Genomic DNA, 13,987 nt, shown 5'->3' with positions numbered 1-13,987 from the left:
GAGATTATTGAAGTTTTGATCCAGGCCCGGCTGCAGAATGAAATGACTGATGGGTCTTAACCTTAAACCAAAAATAACCACACTTTTTTTCAGATTTTGAGCGTGGCGTTCCCTAAAACACATTGCACAAGTGTATGACTACTGCACAGCTAACCAATGAGATTAAACTAGTACCATTTAAAAATTTAAAGAAATGATTTTAATAATACCTCTTGATTTGGCATTGAATTTCTTCATTAACACTTAGTTTATCTCAAACTTACTGAACTAATATCACTGATATCATAACTGATAATAGCGCAGATAAATGTTGAATAAAACCGTGTCTTTAAGATAACTCAAAAGACTCAATTTACAACCACAGTGGGTTACCAAATCAGCAAAATATAGACGTCTTTTAAATTAGCCATAATGATCTTAGGGTTCGTTTTTAAACCTTCCCATGAATCCCAAAAATAAAACTGAGGGGGCACAAATCAGATCTGAGGGTTTGATCCTTTACAGATAAAGCTCAACCTAAACCTCCTTTAACGCTCTGTGTTATATTTTATGTGACGGCAGGTCAGACGAGACCTCCAGAGATTAGCTGGTAAAACCTTAACCAGTTAACCACCTTCACTATCACCAGTACAGACAGACCCCTTAATATTCTCGTAAATATTGTCATGAGGAGAAATATGAGACTATAGACAGATGTCAGTGATCAGGTGAAATATATTCAATCATTTCATAATAAACATGCTCAGCATTCCACTGTAAGTGATTGCATTCACAAATGCATTATAAATAATACAAAATATATCATCACTGCAAATCGAGAATAGAAAAGAATAGAATTTCTCTCAATCATTTCAGAATAGAAAAAAAATATACACATCACAGCAATATACACAGATATATAAAAGAGATTTTCTGCATTTAAAAGCATTATCAGAAGGAATTATTTAGAAAAGTTTCACCAGAAAAGTGCGTTCGTGCATTGCGCACGCACGCACGCACGCACGCACGCACGCACACACACACACACACACGCACACGCGCGCGCACACATCAAGTCTCTTTAGTTCAGTTGATCTTTTTGTTTTCTGCTGACTCTTTATGGTCAGTTTGGTCCGTGTTGCGTGAGGATGACAAGCCGTTGGAAGTGTTTGTTTTTTTGTGGTTCTGGTGGGCAGCACATTGGGTCAGGTCACTCACGGATGAAAAGGTCAGAGGTCGAACGAACAGAGTCTTGAAGAGGACAGACTCCACCGAAGAGAACGGATAAGAAGAGGAACCCAACAGCATAATGCGAATCTGCCAGAGAAAACATTTAAAACATCACATTAACAATTCTCATCATGTTAAACATCTGACTGAAGAAAGTTGGGAAGAAGTTTTGTCTTTTCCTGACAGTCAGAGGTTAAAGGCTGAATGAGTCTGAGGTAAGACAGATATTTTACTTTAAAACATCAAGATTTACCGTCGGCAGATGAAGTCTCACAGAGGAACTGCAGAATGATGCAATTACATGAAAATGATGCAAAAAAACGACTGAAATGTGTAAGACTCAAGTCACGACACAAGACGACGCCTGAGATTTACTCAAGAGATTTAGCAGATCATTTGTTAAATTCGCTCATATGATGGATGTGAGAGGAGACGTTTGCTTTTATCTGCAGTGCAATTAAAAAACAGCGCACACACACAAATCTATGATAAAAACCTCGGCTTTGCTTTAATACCGACACCAATGCTGATGTATTCATGTATGAGAAAACAAACGCTACCAATGTTGTGGTATACACCAATAATAAAAGGTCAAGCGCACAGCATTGTGGGATGCGGTACTTTGATGATGTGTACAGCAAGACCTCTTAATATGATGAAACTTTATTTAAGGGACCCCCTACCCAAAATATATTTTTATGTATAATGAACATATAATTGCCTACAAAACAGGCTAAATTTACACTGCAAATCTTGATGCCCAATTCTGATTTGTTGCCTGTATCTGATTTTTTTTAACAACCCGCTTACATCCTCTCTTACAAGCGACTCATATTCGATATCTACATATACACTAAACACTTGGCAAAACAATTCAAGGTAGACATACTGACCCAGGACAGCTTAAACCACAGAGGAAGTAAAACGTTGCGATATGCAACGGACACAGACAAAAGGATTACACAAAATGATACAGCTTAATTTCTGTAATAAGACATAAACCTTTACATTACAACACTAAGTGGAGCCGTCATCCTCCATTGCGCTGCTAAGAAGAGTCATGTGACCGCGTCATTTGCCAGCATAGCATTTTCAATGACACACGACACGTCATGAGATGGAAAATCTGATCTGTCCGCTTACATTGCTGGCGTGAATGCATGTATATATTCAATTTATTTCCACATAAGAATGAGGCCTGAAACCGATCGGAAAATATCTGAATCTACATGTTTGTGAGTCATATCCGATCTGTGCCACATGAGGGAAATAATCGGAAGTGACATCAATGCAGTGTAAATGTGGCCTTAGAGTAATGCTGGATGTATAAACATAAAGAGATACATTTTCTATTTAAATGTTTTTGTACTGCAGCAACTTTAATAATCTTGTTTCATAGCAGAAATCCTGCCGTATTAACTCTCAATGAGTGAAAAAAAAGAAAACACACAAAGATTCTGAAATGTATGAAGCAAGAAATGAAATATAAACACCTAATGAATATATTTAACATTTTTCTTTTGCTTATTTCTCAGAAATTTTTTGGGGACCCCCTGAAGGCCCCTAGGTGTCCCCGGACCCCAGTTTGAAACTCCCTGGTTTAGAGGACATGCATATAGTCTATACTGTGATATAATGAGAAGTGTGTTAGAGAACATTTCTTTCAGTATGGATCCTGCAGAAGGACAAACAGAACAAACCTTATTGGTGACGATGAAGAGCGTGTAGATGAAGATGAGGTGATGTGTTTGAATCGGGAGGAAGCGGCACTGCTGGAGAGAAAACAGGAACGCTCCCAACAGAGTGACTTTAGTCGGGCTGCAGACACACAGAGATTAAATCAGACTCAGTTAAATGAGTTTTTAGGGTGATTATAATCCTGTTATAGACATTACATAACGTTAAATAAAACAGACCAGAGCTAAAACTACATTACTGCTCATTTTGTTTATTATTATTAATAAATAAATAAACATATTTATTGCACATCACAGTTTAATCCTCTTGAAATCTGATTAAAATGTTGCTTTACACAGAGATTGTATGTAATCTGAACTAAACGTCTGAGCAAGCAAACAGTCAGGGTTGCCAGATCTGCGAATCTAAATCAGCCCACTGAACATTCAAAACTACCCCAAAAGCATCCCAATGACTATTCACAGCCCAAATACCAATAACTAATAAACTAAATCATTTCATCTTTAACCCACAGAAAAAAATATCAACTCGCTGAATCAGTTTGAAAGTTGCCTAAATCTGTACTACACCAAAAAGCAAAGGGCAACGCAGCGCACAGCATCTCTCGGTGAGTTCACACTCTGGATTAATGTGCAAAGTCAAAGTTACGTTGGAGAAAGTTCATCAAAGCAAAAAATGCAAACAAAGTGCTGCACGGGGTGTAAAATGCTCTTCTTGGTGCTCTTTGGATGCAAGGGATAATTTTAATCAGTATATAAGAAATCTCCAGGGCACTCGAATAATGTAGAAAAATTAAAAAGCCTTTATTTCACAGTTACGTTGAAGAAAGTTGTTCTTAAGAAGTTTTCAGATATAGGCAAAGAAAACACACTTTTTTTATCAGATCAGATCAGACAACCCCTTTCAATACGATCAAAATGTGCATCTGATCGACCTCAATCATATTGATTAGGATGTTTACATGAAGGCTTTTCAATACAATTGAGCCATCAATACGATTACAAACGGATTATTTGGTATGATTTATGTATAAGTCGTCAGCTGTATTCATTATAGGTGCACATGAGGATTAAGATTGACTAAGTGCTCAAATGTTTTATTTTCCATCTGCATATAAACACATGAGCATCACGCAGACGTGCAGTGACAGACGCAGACGCTTCGTCTCCACGGTGACAGATAACAGAAAGTGACTGTAATCTCTCGTGCGTTCTTCCACATCTTTTCAAATGCCACCCGCACAAAAACCATGACAACAAGTCTGGACTGAAGACGAGCGCAGATCAATACAGAAGCCAATTATTCTACCTGCGGCATTCTGGGTGGAAAAAACACGGCCCGAAACGTTATTATACTGAGAGAAAGAGACCGCAGGACATGAAGTGCTATCAAACATCTCTGTGTGTGTCTGTCTGTATTCAAATGTCACTCATCATGACATCCAAAAGAAAAATATCATTCAGCTGCTTTCACATACACATTAAAAACTGATGTGTTTCATCTATCCTGTGCATCATACACTGACAGAATGGGTTTTATTCATGTAGTAGATTATATAGTTTGATTAAAATATGTCTGAATGTCACTGCAATAACTGAACATTCAAAGCAAATGCCATTTACTATAAGGAAAAACAGAGCAAACACTTTTTAGGTCAACATTTGACAAAAATACAAAAATGTTGTCTTACTATGACATCTTCAAGAGCTCATTGGTTTCAGGCTTCCAGACGCCCCGGACTAACTGCTCGAAGTTACTGATGAGACCTCCACCAGCACCTACAGACAAACACAGAGTCAAACACACAGAGACAAACACACAGAGACAGACACAATGACACAGAGACAGACAGACAGACAGACAGAGACAGACAGACAGACAGACAGACAGACAGACAGACAGACAGACAGAGACAGACAGACACAGAGGCAGACAGACACAGAGGCAGACAGACACAGAGGCAGACACAGAGAGACAAACAGAAACAGACAGACACACAGACACATAGACAGACACAGAGACAGACACACAGAGACAAACAGAAACAGACAGACACAGAGAGACAAACAGAAACAGACAGACACACAGACACATAGACAGACACACAGAGACAGACACAGAGAGACAAACAGAAACAGACAGACACACAGACACATAGACAGACACACAGAGACAGACACACAGAGACAGACAGACACAGAGGCAGACACAGAGAGACAAACAGAAACAGACAGACACACAGACACATAGACAGACACAAAGACAGACACACAGAGACAGACAGACACAGAAACAGACAGAGATGTATATTTTAATACTGACTGTGTCTCTCAGCTTTTCATTCCAATAATCATGTGAGATAAAATCTTCAATCACACTTTAAAGACTAACATTAACTCACATTAAACAACCTTTGACCCCGAAGAGAATAAATGTGCAGAATGTTAAAGAAATCATCCTGTGTCCATAGCAACCTCTCATCAATTAAAATATTCATGAATTATTAAAAACATGATCACATAACACATTCATACAGCATTTAACTAAATCATGACAGATGATGGACAGAGACTGGATTACATTACTCAAATACTCTATGTTCCCCTTTGGGTTATGAGAAATCTACTTTCATACAGCAGGTGTTCAAATGAGAACTATTTGTTATTATGATGCTCTATGAAATAATGTCTGTAAATGAGAGAGAAATGAAAGGTTTTATGATGGTCATTGGTTGATGTGTTGTGACTCTTTCATTACAGTCACCTCAACCTCTTGATATTTCAAAGCTTTCTCAGTTTAATTGAAGGACAGCAGGAGGGTGAAATACTGCACCACTTTAATAATGAAAATCTATAAAAAAAACACCGGAAGCTTTTAAAAATTAAAATGTCAAGGAAAGAATATTGTCACGTCCCAACGCAATAAAGTGCTCAATATCAGACTGAAAGATGTCAAATAATAATAGAGATAGATGACTGTGATTATCATGGATATATCTGTGTGTGCGTGTCTGTGTACCTTTGGCCCATCCCACTGCGATCATGACAAACAGGCCATCTTTATACTTTTTCCCAGCTTGAGTGACTCCACCCAGGACCTTAAATGTACGTGTCACTTCCTTCATAGCAGTCAGGAGCAGACGGAGAGGAAAGATGGAGGTCAGCGAGTACACAACATCCAGAGGACAATAAAACACCAGATACCTGCAGACAGATAAAACCCTTATAACCTCTCTGATCAGTTTAATATAACATCTATATACCAGTGGTTAGTTAGTGATTGACCTGATATAACTGCATGAGTCACATGGCCAAATCTCTCTCGCTCTCAGCATCAGTGAGTGCTCATTTAAATATCCATTAGTATAATTTGTGGTGTTAGGAGTTTAATTATAGTGAGTGCTCAGTCTGTGAATGATGATGGTGAAATTATTTCACTTTCAAATGTCAAAGAACCTTTTAATAGAAAACTTTAAAAGTACAAATGGATTTCATTTGTATGATGATAATTAACGTCCAGATGAAGTTATTTTATGTTATTTTCAATACTTTTTGAGTGAACCACGAACATTTGGATGGAAAAATCTGCCAAAACATATCAAGAAGTGTTTGTTAGAAAAATAGTATAAATACATATAATACATTATAAATACATTTCAATTCTGTAAAATGAATACAATTAGAGCACAACATGCTCACTATTTCATTTTGAGTTCTCTAATTTTAAAATCTCTATATCAATGTAATATAAGAAAAACCTTATAATATTACCATGGTACTGATGGGATTGTAATATCAACCACAAAAAATTGCAATTTCCACCAACATTATGAGAAAGTATTATAATAAAGTGCTTGTATTGTGTGTAATTGAGATGTAATGATTCCTTTGATCCTTCAGATGGCGCTGTAACATCACACTAAGATATAAAGACGTGTTCATGTAGTAATCTTTACATCTGTAATCCATCAGATCTGAGTGTTTGTAAGGTGTCTGAACTTTATCTGATGTCTGAGGTTTACATTAGTATGGATGGTTAAGAGAACTAGTTTAACTGTAATGCTTACAGGAAACTAACATTCAAAATGACTATACGAAAAAAAAGTTTGTGTGTGTGTGTGTGTGTGTGTCTGTGTGTTAGTGAGTCTCACCACATGATAGATGCCAGCAGTAGGTTTGTAGTATTAGACAGGGGTGCGACCGGCGCGTCTGCCATCATCAGTGCAGAGAGAATCGCTCCCCCAAAACAATAAAGCATTGAACTGAACCAGCAGGCAAAGGGACTCCTCTGAGAGACCTCCATCGCTCCTGTAAAACAAATAACATCATCAGAGTGTTAACAAACAAACTACAGTCAAATACACACAAATCTGCTGCTGATATACACAACACTACACAAACAACAACACATGCAAATAAACATACTGTACTGGAACTGTAATGCATACTGTGTGTGTGTGTGTGTGTTACTGGTTTCACAACAACACAAACTCTTTCTGCATTATTATGTAGGGATATTGTGCAGTGTTTTTCTGACAGAAGTTCAGGTCATGTGACGGTCTGATGGGGTTTGAGGGATTATAGAAGATTAAGAGGTTAACCGGTCTGAACATGTGATTATGGATATGTTGTGTGTGTGTCACTGAAATACTATAATAATATGTACTGTAGTGTACTGTACTGTACACAGCCTACTGCTGATGAAAATCATAATGTGAAACATGAAGTATGCAAGGAAAGCACTACATGATTGATATTTAATCTCATTACATTGATCTCATTACAGTGTTTTATGGGTGTTTGAGATATTTTTGGTCTATAATCTTTGATCAATGGTTGTGTAGCTCTTAGCCAATAACAACACACAAATGAAAGCAGTAAACAGATGTAAAGCAGCTGTGATAAATCATTGAAGAAGAGGATGAGGATGAAGAGTAACGCATGGGTTATGAGAGTCTGTATCTTTCCCTCAGTATAGCAGCCTGCAATATACATACTATACAGGCAGCTTAAGTGTACACTAAGTCTTACTGTACTACTACTGTAAAATAAACATTGATCTCTGAAGAAGTTTGAGGCCACGTTTACATTAATGCATAAAAACATCACTTTTGCTACGGTTACACCTTTCATCCAGACTACTCCAGCGTTTTCAACCCTCGTAAACAGAGTCTCGGAGATGATGGTAAGTTTGGAGCATTTGCACATTTATCACTGTATATCCAAGGATGAAAGTTTACATTATAAATATATACACAAAAAAATTAAGAGACCACTTCAAGATTATTTTCATTTTTTTATAAATGTACTATTTATATGTCTGTGTTAAAATTATCATTTTTGTTTCATTCTGCCAACTACCGACAACATATCTGGCATGTTTCTAATAAAATAAATAATGTTTTTATTTGCATTTATTTACTCAAATTTAAATGAGTAAAACATGGTCCAAAATAAGATGCAGTGTTTTCCGATCTTGAATACTGCAAAGAAAACAAGTTCAAATTCTTTTTTCAATAACAAAATGCTAATGTTTTTACATTTATTTTAGGAAACTTTCAGAAAGATAAATTTGATGTAATAACCAGATTTGAATCACATCTTTGTATCCACTCAGTCTTTTATCATTGCTGTTGGGTGCATCCCAATTCATGGGCCATGTCCTTCGAAGGCAATATTTCAAAGGCTCCTTCACATGCAGCCCCCAAATGTGGCCTTTCTTTCCCCTGAAACCCAGGATAAATTGATGTATCCTTCACAGCCTTGGCTATCCCAAGATTCAATTCACGCCTGTGATGTCTGGGTATTTTATAAATAAACATTCAGAACTATAAAAGGGTTAAATTAAAGTGTATATTTTGCAAATGAAAGGTCCTTGTCACTGTTGTACTATTATAAATGATGTTTTAGTGATGTGAATTAATATTATTGCTGCAATATTGTGCGTGTTGCGTTTTACTTTTGTATATTTCTAAGATTGGTAAATTTTATATTCTGTTGATAAAATAAAATGTAAAAAATCTGCCTCCATGTTTATTTTAAGTCTGAAAGGTCTCAGCTGTTGTGTCCCGCTGACAAGCGTAGTGTAATGGGCGGGTACGGCAAGTGAAGCAACTCCCCATAGGCTTGACCGTCTCATTTCAGTTCGCTTTGTTGCAGCCTTCAAATATGGAGCCTTGCCATCAAAGTCTGCCGCCTTAAAATGATCCAGACCCTGAATTGTGACGCACCCTTTATGTCACTCATGATGAGGTTTGTTTTTGTTGGAATTCAACAGACACTGGACAGAATGGTCGTGATACATTCGTGAAATGATTATTAAAGGCAAAACTGGAGTGGTCTCTTAATTGTTTCTGTGGCTGTGAATATAATATATATACTAGCTTAAATAGCATTTCTGGCACCTGAGAGGAGGAGTCAAATGTGAACTAAAAATCCTCCATAGTGCAACTTTAACACCTTTGACATGAAAGTTTAAAATGATCCTAATATGAACAAATCCTACAGTCAGAACTCTGATCTCTGACATTGAAAAGTGAACATGATGACACCTGGATCACAGTCTGATCATCTACACGGACAAACAGCCAATGAAGCAGCCAGCTTCAACACAAGAACATAAGATCCACTGAAAGATCACAGAAAGCCTCATGATGAGTTAAGTCTGATGTTGTGTTTCAGTCTGATACAGAATCAGATGAACCAGATGATTAAACGTGATGAGGTGTGTGTACAGTAGTGACATACCTGTCTAGTGCCAGATACAAAGACGACTGAAACATCAGCACAGATAGAAAATACACATCAGAAAACAGCAGGAGTAAAAAACACAGTACAGGTCAACTAAAGTCTATCGATCAGTTATCTTTCCTCTAGAAATACTGAATCTGCGTCCCAAAACCAAGACAGCTGACTCATGAGGCAATGACTTCGAAGGCATGAAGGCAGCTAAGAGAAACACATTCTGACAGCCTTCATAGGCAGCGTAATGGGATTCTGTTAAAATAATAAACAGATAACAAATCGTTTATTAAAACTATACTAATTTCTCACTAGAAATGCAATCAAAAGGTGTATAAAGTGAAAATATAACCAGTGGCGGCTGAACATTTTTCCCAGGCGTTTAGTGTCCTTGGGTGGAGCTCTGAGGTTGACTAGCAGGCACTCAAATTATAAACAAAAAGCTTTTATACTATTATTGTATTTAAATATTAATTTATAATATTACGTGTTGTGGAAAGTTCAGGAGAGGTCAACAAAGTTACATAAATATTTAACAAAAACACATCATACACAATATAAAAATATTTTTCATACTTATCTGTAGTCTCCTTTTGCAATTGTTCCGGTTATGAAATGAGTATTTTGTATATTCCCATTAATTTACAAGTTATCAAGAGAATAAAGTTTGTACTTTAACTCATTTTTATAAGAATGTATCATTTGATCCGATGTTGTTTCATATTAGAACTTCTTTTGATTACTGATTTGTTAAGTTTCAGGGATCTTGTGTATTAAAAAGTGCAGCTGATACTGAAAAGCTTTAATTACCATGGTTTTATTATAGTAAAAGTGTAGTAACAAGTTTTTAGGCGGATTGATTATCATTTGTATAACCACAGTTTTACTACAAATACCATGTTTAAACTATGGTTTCTGTAGCAAATAAAGGTTTGAGGTTTTATTTGTAGTAAAATATTTAGTGATCCACGCGTACACAAACCTTTGTTAAAGTAGAACAAGAGAGAACCATAAGCATTCATCCTTTAAGAAAGGACGTGTTCATCTTTTATGTGTAATTTTAACACATTGTGTCATTTTGTGTTAAAATAAATTACAAGTTCTCAACCAATCACATTTCCACATGCGGGACAAGATGATGGGAGACAGGAAGTAAACCCAACATTGTATTCGGACGTGCCTTGATGCCTTTGAATGCTGCCTCCAGTGCAGTATTTTAGAGATTTGGGACGCAGCCTAGATTACAGCTAACATCACTTTATTCATTACACTGGAAAGTTAAGTGCAGTGAATTATGGGATACATCATTTCATGCAGGTATAAATATAGCAGATTATCTACACATTAAATGCATATAAAACTACAACATACACGATGACTTATATTTGTAATAACTACAGACATTGGGATCAGTTTCCCCTCTCTTTTTATTTTTTGGTTTATATTCTGTCCTGTATATGCATGATTATATGGTTTATATGGTATTTTGTTACTTGCATTTAGCAAACAGTGAAGAAACACAGCCTAGTACCTTAAAGTAGTACCATATTATATCAAAGTACCATGGTATTTCCATGAACTCTAATATTATTAAGTCAGCTAGCCACAGTATTTTAAAGGTATTAAGCAAATGAGATTATGGTTCCTGGATGAGGTAAAGAGAGAGCTATAGAGGAGAAATGAATAAATGAATGAGTTTTTACTTCAACACAACAGTCCACAACAGTTCATCAATCAAGCAAGTAGTGACACAAAGCACTTAGGGTTAGACAAACATAGACCAAAGTCCCAGAGCGGAGTACAGTACAGAACGGGAAGACTTTTCCAGACCTTTCTCTGTCTTTATAAGGCAAAGAACTGAACTGAACTGATAATCACAATCTGAGGAGCCCATGAAGAGATCTGAGGCCAATGAAAGATAAAAATGATGGGTGTTTCTTTCAGCCGAACCCAACCGTGTGGCTTTTAGTTCAGGTCTGATAGCTTTAAAGGGATAATTCACCCAAACATGAAAGTTACACCAGGAAAAATAATACAATGAAAGTCAATGGTGCCCCAGATCTGTTTGGTTACAAGCATTAAGTTATTCAAAATATCTTAATTTCTGTTCAGCATAACAAATACATTTATACAGGTTTGGAACAACATACGTGTGAGTAAAACATGACAGGACTTTAATTTTTGGTAAACTATCCAAACAACTAACATAACCCCAAAAAACACAGATCAGATCCAATGAGGAGGAATATTAGCAGAGAAGAGAGCAAGAGAAGCCAGCTGACATGAAGGGCAAATACTGTTTAAAATAGCCTGAGATCATGACAAGGACAACACAATAGACTGCATTACTGCATGCACGCATCCACCTGTCGCTGTTTGTTGCTCTGCTATAAACCCTCAACTCTAATTAAGACAGAAATATCACAGCACAGAGAAGTTCACTGGTCCCAGATCAGTTTAAAGACACTTGTTTGATTAATGCAAAACATTCAAACTGCCAACACAGTTTTGCATCTGCATCCCTGCAGCCAGTGAACATGTTTGCATATTTTATCAATCTAACCATAACTGTGGAAAGCATTGGTGACCAGGCTGCACGTGACGTGCGCACACACACACAGAGAATATTGACAGTAAGTTAATAATTAAACATCTTCCTGTTTGTTTCGTGTGTGGTGTCATGCTCAATAAATATCACGTCGATATATGTGCACATAAAGTCCAAAATATAGTCAACTATAAAGAGAACCTAACTGGAAACTGAACTATTCGCTGTATGCGCGCCACAATGTTTACAAATGTGTACGCGCGCAGGGATTCGCGTGATAGTCCCACCACCCTAGGATGAACAAAACTGCAGGTAAAGCTGCTAAACAAACATACACGCGATCTTTGATTATGTTCACAATCTGATGATAAAGTAAACATTGCAAAGACAAAGTTTGTGTTGTGTTTGACATGAACATATGAGGAGGTGAATCCGGAAGACAAAGATGATGATTGATGATGTCAGAGAAAGTGTTCAGGAACTTAACAAAACACATACTGACAAGACATGGTTACATACACGAACAGTGCATAAAACAATCAGATATTGTAACACTGCTTATTTAAATGTATGTTCATCTGCTGCTAACTCTTGCATCACAGCGCACGCGCAGACACGAAACTGACAGAAAGACTCACATCTGAGTTTATGTTTAATGGCGATCCGATTCTCTTACCTGGCTGCTCTCTCAGACTCATTATTGATATGATGTAATGCGCCATGTCAAAGTACGGGAACATGGATAGGTGTGAGAACGCGAGCGCGAGCTCGTTTACATGCATAAAGCCGAACAGATCCATCAGAATAACGCTTTCGATCCAGGTCAATGAACGCGCTTTAATCCGCTTTGAGAAGTTTAATTTTTTTGTCTGTGTAAAGTCGCTTCAGATGATTTCTGATGTCATGAAGGTTCGGCAGATGTTTGACTTGCGGACTCTACCAGCTGATCGGAGGGGTAACCGGATCTGCCGCCATGACTAAACGCGGATGCTGCGAGCTCAAGCACACACACACACGCGCGCGCGCCTTTTCTTAAGGCTGCAGCCTCCGGAGGTCGCATTTGCAGGCTTCATACGTCATCAAGTCTGGTTTATTTCAGTTAGCTAAGCATTAATTATGCAAGTTATGAGCATATTACAACAATTTACAATTAACTAAGTATAATAGTCAACTTTATAATTGTGAACATTCTGAAATAAGACAGTCTTGATGACGTATGGAGCCGAGAAATGAGACCTCCGAAGGCTGCAGACTTCCGATTGAGAAACGGCCACAGACTCACACAAGCGCAGACTCGTTTGCATTCTGTTGCATTTGTGTTGAACATTACAAACACACGAACAAAACATACACCATAATATAACATATAACAAGAGGAGACATATAACCTTACTAAATTATCATTTATGACACAAGAAGAAAGGAAGAAAAATACGTTTGCATTACCGTAAGGAACCCATTATGAAAATTAACACTGATGTTCTACTTTAACAGAATTTAAGCACTATGCAAATCTACGTGAACATTTATGTAAATGATTATTCTTTTCAAGCGTGATGTAACTCTTAACGTGGTTTATACCACGGGCCTATTGATTGCTTTATTCTGATTGGTTGAGAAATGTTCCATGGGTGTTGATTATTTTTCAATAAAGGCACACCTGACCTTTCAAATGTCTTAAAATAAACACTAGAGCAATGTTTGTGGTAACCGTGGTATAAGAGGAATAATTGACTCCGGTCCTTTGAATTATTTGATAATAAAGGGCATCTGTGATGTAACTTTGCTTGGC

At 37.1% G+C, this 13,987-nt stretch overlaps 1 protein-coding gene across 1 annotated transcript; it reads right to left on the bottom strand.

Annotated features, from left to right (window-relative positions):
• Positions 1–1,014: 1,014 nt before the first annotated feature.
• tmem38b (transmembrane protein 38B) lies at positions 1,015–13,199 on the bottom strand. The gene is made up of 6 exons (XM_065243598.2): positions 12,872–13,199; positions 7,058–7,214; positions 5,926–6,110; positions 4,598–4,685; positions 2,910–3,027; positions 1,015–1,296 (listed from the first exon to the last, which is right to left on the bottom strand). The coding sequence occupies exons 1-6, from the start codon at positions 12,993–12,995 to the stop codon at positions 1,066–1,068; spliced, it is 903 nt and encodes a 300-aa protein (XP_065099670.1). The 5' UTR covers positions 12,996–13,199; the 3' UTR covers positions 1,015–1,065.
• Positions 13,200–13,987: the final 788 nt, after the last annotated feature.

This window comes from Paramisgurnus dabryanus, chromosome 18 (genome assembly GCF_030506205.2).
Source record: "Paramisgurnus dabryanus chromosome 18, PD_genome_1.1, whole genome shotgun sequence".
Classification (NCBI taxonomy): domain Eukaryota; kingdom Metazoa; phylum Chordata; class Actinopteri; order Cypriniformes; family Cobitidae; genus Paramisgurnus; species Paramisgurnus dabryanus.
This window is presented reverse-complemented; position numbering and strand designations above follow the sequence as displayed.

What these genes read in the sequence shown, in the direction of transcription:
- tmem38b (XM_065243598.2), bottom strand. Translation starts at nt 12,995, where the DNA reads ATGGATCTGTTCGGCTTTATGCATGTAAACGAGCTCGCGCTCGCGTTC. An exon ending in GAGTCTGAGAGAGCAGCCAG is followed by an intron (nt 7,215 to 12,871) that starts GTAAGAGAATCG and finishes TTTGTTTTACAG; the next exon opens with GAGCGATGGAGGTCTCTCAG. An exon ending in CGCAGTGGGATGGGCCAAAG is followed by an intron (nt 4,686 to 5,925) that starts GTACACAGACAC and finishes GTTTGTCTGTAG; the next exon opens with GTGCTGGTGGAGGTCTCATC.